Here is a 10312-nt window from a genome sequence, read left to right on the forward strand (position 1 = left end):
TGATAGGAAATTACCCTGTTCTGAAACGTCCTGTTGTCTGTCGGTCCCAGCCAAGCCCCCCACCCAGCCGGCGCCCACTCCACGGCTTCGCAGACAGTCACACGCAGACAGTCACACACTCGGCCTCTGTGATGCTCGGCGGCCCAGCTGGGGGGCAGGGGGCTGCTGGGACACACTGGAATATTCACAGCCCAGCGGCAGCAGAGGCAGCCAGAGGAGTGGCCCACCACACAGGGGACCCCTCAGGAATGAAGCAGCCTTTCAGGGCCCGAGGGGGTGCAGCCTCCCCGTCTCTCCTTAAATAGCCAGCCGGCCTCTACCACGGCCGCACGGAGCCACCACCCACCCACAGGCTGCAGCCCACCTGCTGCCCCAGACCTGCTGTGAGAGGCAAGGGCAGGGCTGGGGAGGTGGACACGGGGGTGCGGGGCAAGCGCGGGCCCAGCAGAGCAGGGCCATCTCTGCCATCTCGCTTCAACCTATTTACCGAGGCCTCCCTGGTTTGAATTAGAGCAGCCCATGGGCGGTGCTCCTGTCTCACTGTGGGGGCTTTTAAAAGAAGAGTGGGTGCCCAGTCTGTGGCCCCATGGCTGCAGCGATGCCCCTACACTCTTCTCCTCTAGCCAGGGCACCTGGAGGGGCCCAACGAGGAGGCAGGAGGGACAGGTGCCGGCAACACCAAGAGACCTCCTGCCACCTCAGCCTCCTCCCATTACACACCCGCCCATGTTCCCTCACAGAGGCCGAGCCCTGCACCTGCTCCGTGGTCGGGGGCCCCACGCCCCCCAGCCGCCCTGCCCCGAGCAGAGTGAGACGTCGAGAGACAGTGAGAGCAGGCATTTCTAGGGACACGTGGAGAGGAGCAGGAGCCCCCCCAGACCTACTCCAAAACCAGCACCAAAACTCATAACACAGGGGCAGGGTGGAGAAAACGCAACAGACCTCACACAAGCCTGAAAGCATTCTGAAATCAAGTCTGCACCCAAAGAGAGCACGGGGCATGCGGCCTAGTGGTGGGACTCAGAAGGCCTGGGCAAGAGCAGAAAGCCAGGTGCCAGGCAGTCCACGGGTGCCACCTGAGCACACGCAGGGCCCCACGCTCAGGCCACTGCTCTACTGTCACCATCTGGAAAGCCTTGCTTCTTGAACAAAGGGTGGTGCAGACTGTGTCGCTGTGCCTGGGGCCAGGCCCGCGGGGGAGGCACTGAGCCTGGGAGGCAGCTCCACACCAGCCCTGGCAGCAGGGACCCATCAGCCCCTGGAGGAAAAGCAGGCAGAGGTGTTGGCTGTCCCTGCTGGGTCTTCCGGATCTGGCTTCCTACCCCTGGGCTGTTGCCCTGGCCAAACGACCCTGGGCAAGTTAGCTGATGCTGAGCCTCCATCTGTAAAATAAGCCTCCTCATCTGTAAAATGAGGCAGTGGACATCTGCCCCTGAGGACTGGTGGGCAGTGCCCAGGCAGGCCTGCCTCGCGACGGGCAGAGAAGATGGTCAGTACCTGTGAGCAGACCTCACGGAGGGGCTGGGTGATGACTGTACCACCAGGGGGGTGGGCAGAGTCTGGGCCTCAGAGCAGCCCAGAGTGGAGGGTACCCAGCTCAGCCCCTCCCCATCCCCATCAAGACCCCTCCCTCACTTGGCCTCCAGGCCTCCCCCACTGCCTCAGGTCACACACACTTGGGAGCAACAAGAAATAATCTCTGTATTAGAAATTTAGGGAACCTGAACCACTCTGGGTCCAGGAGAGATTTGGGCAAGGGGACATCCCTGGATCTCTCCAATAATCAAAACGTGATGTGATCAGGCGAGCGTCTCCGCTGGCTTGAGAATGACTGGCCAGATGCTCACCACCCCTGACTTCCTCCTGCTCAGCCACCTGTGGGGCAGCGGGGGTGCCAGGGGTGCCCAGGGACCCCAGTGGTGGTTAATGAGGCATGAAGCGGAGGGTCAAGCTGCTGCCTGGCCCGACAGCTCCTCACCACCCACACTGCCCTCCTGCCCTCCTAGCTGCCAGAGTCTGAACCGCTGGCCCTGCTCCGTCTACTTCGGGAACCCACACCTGGGGATGGCGCCCAGCCTCATACTCAGGGACTGCCAGCGCTAACGTCCCCGTGCTCCCGGAGCACTTGCCAGCCCCCGCCAGGACTATTATCTTGGTCATTAAAAGGAGAGGACCCGAGGACAGGAGGAGTTTACAGAGAACTTGCTCCAGGTCCCCTGTGGCTTGTGTGTGCAACTGCTGCTCCCGCTCCATCCCCGCTGCTCCTGTGAGCCCCTCTCCTGCCCCCTCTGTGGCCCACAGGCAGGGAGTGTGGCTGCTGAGAGGCAGGGTTCAGGGGAGCCCCTGAAGTTGCACTGTAGGCAGAGGTGCCCTGAGAAGAAACGGGCAGCTGCCCCCCCAAGCCCACGTGGGGCTGCGGGCTGCATGCCATCTGGCCTTCTCCTGCCCACACCTGTCCAAGGCCTGGGGGAGGCAGGGCGTTTGGACCTTTCCTCTCCTTTGTGAATCTCCTGAGTCGACCAAAATCAACATGGGAAATCTGTCACTCTGTCTGTTGCGGAGGGACCACCGGTGACCCACTCAGAACTGGGGTCACCAGACAGAAACGGTTTGTTTCCAAGGTCAGGAGGGCTCCGAGCCACGCCCCCTGGTTTATGCTGAGGGTAAACCAGGTGGGCAAGGCTGGGCAGAGACAGGCTGCCTCCCTGGGTCCTGGCCTCTCTGGGGCTGCAGATCTTGGCCAGAAAACCACGGCCAGTCTCTCCACCTCTGGGACATATGGCTCTTCCTCTCCTGGAAAAGAATCTGCCTCCTGATAGTTAAAGCGACCCCATGGACTGTAGCTTATGAGCGTCCTCCATCCATGGAATTTTCCAGAAAAGAATACTGGAATGGGTTGCTATTTCCTTCTCCAGGGGATCTTCCCCACCCAGGGATCGAACCCGGGTGTCCCGCATTGCAAGCAGATACTTCTACTGTCTGAGCCACCAGGGAAGCTCTAGTTAAACTACTCCAGGTAGTAAAACACCCAATGCAGGCCTGGACCCACAGGCACAAGTCTAAGACACTTGTCTTTCTAAGACACAAGTCTCCGCCCACTAATATGCCCAAAGCAGGGCTGGTGGCTGAGTTCAAAAAGCTCACGACCTTGGCTGCTGGCCTGGACGGCCTTCGGGTGCTGTAGACAGAGCAGGACACTGCATTGCTCGTGAGGCCCTCCCGTGGCTGGTGCTGGGAGCATGGGGGACCTAGTGGACAGGTGGGTCAGGGAGGCTGAGCAGGGCTCACCTGATGCTGAGGAGGCGTTGGCCAACCCCCCGCACTGGGCTCTCAGGCCTAAGTGCCCCACCCACGAGAAGCAGGGCTCAGGGGACTCATGCACCCCACCGGTTAGACAGCACACAGGGGAGAGAGACAGAAGATGCGGGCCCCTCCCTCAGCCCTCACACCCCCCAGGGCCTCAGACAGACAGACAGGCCACCATGCTCTCTCTGCCTGCGGTGCTGACTCTATCCCCTAGGCCTGAGAGGTGGCTTTCAGGAACACCAGGGCTCTGCCCAGAGCTCTCCATGCTCTACAGGGACACGGCCGCACAGTGGGGAGTTGACCCCAGCATTAGTTTGGCACCCAGGCCCTGGTTTTGGTTTTGCTTTCTGCAGCCTTCCAAAGCAGAGGGTGCAGGTTCGATCCCTGGTCAGGGAGCTAAGACATGCCTTGAGGTTAAAAAAAAAAAAAATCAAAACATAAAACAGAAAGGGTTTCATCCCTGGGTGGGGAAGAACTCTTGGAGAAGGGCATGGTAACCCACTCCAATATTGCCCGGAGAATTCCATGGACAGAGGCTACAGTCCATGGGATCGCAAAGAGTCCGACACGACTGTGACACTTGCCCACCCCCAGCTGGACACAGGAGGTGCTCTGTAGCCCCTGAGGCAATGCCGAGCATGGAACAGCCTATTAAGGGGTTAGGGGTCGGCAGGTACTAAAGGCTTCCAAGAGCTCATGTCTACAGAGGGTGATGCCTCGCTTGTCCCAGGCTCTCTGAAGCTGGGGTGTCTGCTTGTTCCCTCCAGGCTCAGTGCCTCTGCCTCTGGCTGAAGCATGAATGGCCTCGAGGTGGCCTCCCCAGGGCTACTGGCCAACTCCTCCCTGGCCCCTATGGAGCAATGCGGCCAAGAGACGCCCCTGGAGAACGTCCTCTTCGCCTCTTTCTACCTCTTGGATTTCATCCTCGCTTTTGTGGGCAACGCCCTGGCCCTGTGGCTCTTCATCCGGGATCACAAGTCCGGCACCCCGGCCAACGTGTTCCTGATGCACCTGGCCGTGGCCGACCTGTCCTGCGTGCTGGTCCTCCCCACCCGCCTGGTCTACCACTTCTCAGGGAGTCACTGGCCGTTCGGGGAGATCCCATGCCGGCTCACGGGTTTCCTCTTCTACCTCAACATGTATGCCAGCATTTACTTCCTCACCTGCATCAGCGCCGACCGCTTCCTGGCCATAGTGCACCCCGTCAAGTCCCTCAAGCTCCGCAGGCCGCTCCACGCCCACCTGGCCTGCGCCTTCCTCTGGGTGGTGGTGGCCGTGGCCATGGCCCCGCTGCTGGTGAGCCCGCAGACCGTGCGGACCAACAACACGGTGGTCTGCCTGCAGCTGTACAGGGAAAAGGCCTCCCAGCATGCCCTGGCGTCCCTGGCTGTGGCCTTCACCTTCCCGTTCGTCACCACCGTCACCTGCTACCTGCTGATCATCCGCAGCCTGCGGCAGGGCCCACGCGTGGAGCGGCGCCTCAAAAACAAGGCAGTGCGCATGATCGCGGCGGTGCTGGCCATCTTCCTGATCTGCTTCGTGCCGTATCACGTCCACCGCTCCATCTACGTGCTGCGCTACCGCGGCCACCGCACCTCGTGCGCCGCCCAGCGCGCGCTGGCGCTCGGCAACCGCATCACCTCCTGCCTCACCAGCCTCAACGGCGCGCTCGACCCCGTCATGTACTTCTTCGTGGCCGAGAAGTTCCGAGATGCCCTGTGCAGCCTGTTGTGTGGCAAGCGGCTCCCAGGGCCGCCGCCCAGTGCCGACGGGAGGACCAACGAGAGCTCGCTGAGCGCCAGGTCGGAGCTGTGAGCCTGGGCCCCGCCCCCTCCCTAACCCCACAAGGACCACCCCGCAGACTCACCGAGGAGGAGCCCACCTCCTTTGAGAAAAGAAACCGAAACCTCGGCGGTCACCATCACCTGCTCCAGGTCCGAACTCATCACCCAGCGCCGAGTTCTGTCTTGGCTGTCAGCAGATCCCTGGCGAGGCAGCACCAAAGCGCCCAGACGGCCGCTCCTCTGCGGGGACTGGGCTGACCCTGCTCATTCACAGCCACGAGACACTCAGTGACTTGGATCCCACCCCGCCTCCCCCGGTGAGGGGCAAGGAGGCCAGAGGAACATTTCTGAACAATGAGCGTCTTTCTTTCCCAAGTGCCCTCTGCAAGGCTCTGGGCCTCCTCACAGTAGAAACACATGGCTGCGAAGCTTGGCAGAGAGAACTCAGGAGACAGGGGAACGGCCTGCCAGAAGAGGGGGCACGGGTGGGGACGGCGCTCGGTGGAGGGTCAGGAGAAGGTGTCTAGAGATTTCCTCTCAAGTGCAAGGTGCTTTGAGTTCCCTTTGTGCCCCCTTTCCCAAAGGCCCCTGTGTTTAGGGGACACAGGCAGTACACGAGAGCCAAACACTCTAAGCACGTTTCAGGGTGATCTGCAGGTGACGTCCAGCAACACAGGGCCTGTGGGTCCCTCCTGCCACACACAGACCTGCATGTGCCGACAATCCCCAGTGCTTCTCAGCAGCTGCCCTGTCCCTCCTGAGTCCTGGGCGAGCACAGACTATGGGGCGCCATCACGGGAAGCCCAGCTTTGTCACTGCCGGCTGTGGGGGGCACGCAGACTGGCCCACGAATCTATCTCCCCCTAACCCAGACCCAGCAGGGGCAGGGTCCCACTCCTCCCCAAGAGGTCTTCGCCTGGCTGGCCAAGCTGTGAGGTGTTTTGCTTAGAGGGTGGCCTGTATGCCCCTCACGGGTCCTTTTATGTACTTGGTTATATTGATCATAAGGGCTTCCCTGGTGGCTCAGTTGGTTAAGAATCTGCTTGCAATGCAGGAGACTGCCTGCAATGTAGGAGACCTGCATTTGATTCCTGGGTCAGGAAGATCCTCTGGAGAAGGAAATGGCAACCCGCTCCAGGATTCTTGCCTGAGAAGTCCCATGGACAGAGGATCCTGGCAGGCTACAGTCCAGGTCACAAAGAGTTGGATACGACTGAAGCAACTTAGCATGCGTGCATACTGATCAGAAACATAACTGTACTTTAATAACTGAAAGTTATTCTGTTTGGTTAATGCAACTCCCTCCCCAGAACTTCTCTCCCTTCCGACCCAAGAACGGCAAAGTGGCGGCGCAGGCAGCAGTGTGCACTGTGGTTCTGGTGGCGCCACAGCCGGCCCGCCCCGCACAGACGCTGACGTTCTGCCTTGTGGGCTTCAGGGTGCCCCACCTGCCTGTCACCACAGCAATACTTTACTTTCCTGAACAAGTCCAGCCTCTTCTGGATTTTTCCAGCAAACACTAGAGCAGGAGTCCCAGCGTGAGCTGCAGCTTAGGCCCACGCTCGGGGACCCTGCTGCACTGTCTGCCCCTCAAGGCCACTCATATCAGCACTCAACACTCAGGCTCCTAGTGAGCACCCTGCAGACACCAGGATGAACAACACATGTCTCTGGAGGAGCAGGCAGACGGACAAGGTCACTACAGCAGTGTTAGGAAGTGGGGCTCCAACAGGGCCGGAGATGGTGCCCAGCGCCCAGATAAGGGAGGAAGCGGGGGGCAGACAGACAACTGAGGTGTTGCTAGCAAGGCAGGTGTGTGCTTCTGTGAGGCCTGACTGCCAGCAGAGGAGAAACTCAAAGTTGGCTTGTTGGGTTCTATGGCATTTGGGATGCCTGCCAGACACTGTGGAGATGGCATGTGGGCAATGGGGTATTCCGAGGGAGAGGTCTAGGTTAGAGGCCTACATCTGGATTACCCAGCACAGATATGCCATCTGGGCCAAATGCAAAGCCCCAAAGGAGCCCGCCATAGAGAGACGGGTGGAAAAAGGGGAACTGGGACAGCACAGCCATGCGGTAGGAGACCCCATGGGTTCCTGGGCACCCGGAGAGAAGTGGGAAGGGCAGTGCAGGCTGCGGGATCCCTGAGCAGCTTGGGCGGGGGGAAGAGGTGGAGGAACAGGCTGGTCACTGGGAAGGGCTTCAGGGAGTCGCTGTGCAGTGAAGGCTGACAGGGTGCCTTGAACCAGGGGCCACCTCGCCTGAGCCATTAGAAAGGGACCAGAGAGGTCCAGAGCTGTGAGCCCCGCTGGAGGAGCGGGAAGTGAGCAGGCCTTTGGGTGCAGGGACACGGCCTCCGCTGCGACAAGGGAGGGAAACACAGGTGCAGGGCAGGGGAGGGCAGGGCAGGGCAGGGGGAAGGGAGGTCCTGGCTGCGGGGGTGGGGTGCAGGGACAGTGAGGGGAGGGGAGGAAGAGGAGAAAGAGCAGGTCTTCGTGGAAGGGGACAGTTTAGCCTGCTAAGGGAACCCGGGCCTGAAGTTTGGAGCACCGCTGGGCCCCAACTGAGTGCTTTTCTCCCAGCAGCCCCCGTGGGGTCTGAGGACGGGGGACGGCTGCAGCCTGGGTGGCCAGGCAGGCAGGAGCTTAACTCACAACTCCTCATTCTCACACTGCACCAACAGCTCCGGCTTCGGCTGCCTGCCTGCTGGCTGTCTACCGTCAGCCTGCTCCAGGAAGCAGCCCTGAGCCTGGGGCAACCCCGATTCCTGACCCCTCACTCTCCAGCCTCCGTTGTCACCCGTAAACCAGAGAGAGTTCTCCTGCCCGCCTCACAGGGACGGCGGGGGTGGCAGCCCCACTGGCAGCCCGAGGCGCCTGGACCAGGCCTGGGCCTGTGGTGAGGCCCGTCTCACCTGCCTGCGTTCTTCACAAAGCCCAGGTCAGCCAGCTCCACGTCGCACAGCTCACAGCGGAAGCATCCAGGGTGCCAGTTGTTGTTCATGGCCTTGATGACACGGCCAATGATGAATTCGCCTGGAGGAGAGATGTCCCTGCTGGCCTTGTGCCCTCCCCCTCCAGAGTTCCTGCACTGGAGCCCGCCCGGCTCTGCCTGGCCCCAGGGCGCCGCTCCCAGAGCTTGGGAAGGTGATGAGCACAGGGGCCCGAAGGCCACTGCTCAGACAGGGCCCCCTACATGGCTCTGCCTGGCCCCAGGGTGCCGCTCCCAGAGCTTGGGAAGGTGATGAGCACAGGGGCCCCCTACTCTCGCATCCCCACTTCCCAGGCATCGTGGAAGCCTTACCGCAGGACCCGCAGCACGGAGCAAACAGCATCTGGAAGTCGTGCTCGCAGTACTTCCGACCTTCGAACTGCAAATGGGGCCAGCAGAGAAAGGACAAGGAAGGCACTGTCATTTTCTGAGCTGCACTGGTCGGTGGGGTGAGGACCTGCCCTCGGGGAGGCTGGATGAGCACCCCACTTTGTATACCTGCTACCACCACAGGAAGCAAGGGTGGGGACTTCCTGAAGGAGGTGATAAGGAGTGGAAAGACAGAAGGGGAGGAGGGTACTAAGAAGAGGGATTTCCACACAGGGAGCAGTCAGTGCAAGGCCTGAGGGTGGGACGGGATTGGCCTGTTTGACTTGGGGAGAGTGCAAAGTGAGGGACCTCGAGGAAGCTGGCAACTCGGCAAGCCTGGCCCCTCAGAGGGCCTCCGCTGTCTGCTGAAGATCTTGGCCTTGCTGGTTCCAGGGGCAGGCTGCGGGCTGGGGGTGGATGTTTATGCTGGGAAGCCCAGGGATCAAGGCTGAATTCTGTGTGTCCCTTGGCCCTGTTTCGTGTGTGAGAGGTACACTCCCCAGGGCCCACAAAAGATGTAGGGAAGGGACCCAGAAGAAGAGGCACAGGAATGGGGTGCACCAGAGCACCCCGAGCCCTGCACGCTGTCCCCATCTGTCTGGGCAAGGCAACACCTGCCTCTGCCTTTCTGCCCTTGACAATTTTATTTGGGTGTCCCCTGTTCCCTGAGAGTGTCTTGTTAAGCTGCACCTGGCTAGAGCCCTACCCAGCAGGGGCAGCGGGAATCTAAATCATCACAGGCACATGCACAGAGCCCGGTACCACTCCACCCCTTTACCCCACCCTCCACCACTGGCCAGCAGTTCTCAGGAGGCACCATGGGGAACGGCAGCCCCTGTTCAGTCAGGCAGATCACACACTGTCCGTCGGCCAGTCCCCTCAGCTTCAAAATCTAGCCAGCCTCTGAGCATTGCCGTGGTGTGCCTATAAACGCTTAACAGGCAGCCCTGAGGCAGCCTGGCAGCATTTGCCAATTTCTGTGGTGTAAATAGTCCTACCGTGGTCAGTTTGAAGCTACCAAAATGACGCTGACATGGAATTGAGAAGAGATGTCAGTAGCCACCACGGTACTGCGTTTCCAGCCCCCAAACACAATAACAGGTAGTGAAATGTAATAAAACAGTTAGGAAGTGATGAGTTTTGAGTATCTGCTATTTTTGTCTTTAATAAAATTTTATCTCATTGTATGTATACATCATTTAACTTTTAATAATGACTGTATTTAGCAACCAGCCTGCAGGATTGCTGAAAATTTAACCATCTGCTCTTGGGACCGAGGGCAGCTCAGCCTAGGTCCCTTGCCTTCCATCTGGATTACCAAAGAAATAACTGGCTTCTGGCCTCACCTGCTCTCCCAGCTTCTGTCCCCACTCCTGCACAGTGTCTCCTCCGCATAGCAACCAGGGAGGCCCTTTTCTACTGACAGACAGACAGGATGGGTCCTGCCCCTCCCAGGATGAAGCCTAAGGCCCCATGAAGGCCCACAGGGTTAAACGATTCTGCCTGCCCTCCCTCATCTTCTACCGTGCCCTCTCATTTCCTCTGCTTCCATCACGCCAGCCTCCTACTGCTCCAAAACCCACACGCCCCAACCTCAGGGCCTTTGCACTTGCTGTGCCCTCTGCTGAGAGCTCTTCCTGTAGGTGCACACACGCTCCCTCACCTCCTTCAGGCCTGCTCAAACGTTACCTCCCTGCTCAGGCCCCCACCCCCAGGATTCCTCATAACCTGAGCACTTAGCAGCATCAGGTGTATGTTGGTTGTGTTTACTGTCGGACCCCAGGGCCTCCCAGATGACAGGATGAATGGTGACTCCTTCAGCACCATGCACACCAGGAGAGCACCATTCGCAGAGGTGAGGG

General features: G+C 59.9%; 2 protein-coding genes across 2 annotated transcripts in view; one reads left to right on the top strand and one right to left on the bottom strand.

The window, feature by feature from the left end:
* The window catches only part of LIMS2 (LIM and senescent cell antigen-like domains 2), a 24786-nt gene that overhangs the window by 7218 nt on the left and 7256 nt on the right, over positions 1 to 10312 (bottom strand). The window contains exon 4 of the mRNA XM_010837958.1: positions 8005 to 8125. Within this exon, the coding sequence (XP_010836260.1) occupies positions 8005 to 8125 (121 nt within the window). The remainder of the gene's footprint in view (positions 1 to 8004; positions 8126 to 10312) is intronic.
* GPR17 (G protein-coupled receptor 17) lies at positions 3810 to 6356 on the top strand. Its single transcript, XM_010837935.1, has one exon. It carries the CDS (start codon positions 4102 to 4104, stop codon positions 5119 to 5121), a length of 1020 nt encoding a protein of 339 aa, XP_010836237.1. The 5' UTR covers positions 3810 to 4101; the 3' UTR covers positions 5122 to 6356.

The sequence above is a fragment of the Bison bison genome, unplaced genomic scaffold (assembly GCF_000754665.1).
Source record: "Bison bison bison isolate TAMUID 2011002044 unplaced genomic scaffold, Bison_UMD1.0 scf7180017864088, whole genome shotgun sequence".
NCBI lineage: Eukaryota > Metazoa > Chordata > Mammalia > Artiodactyla > Bovidae > Bison > Bison bison.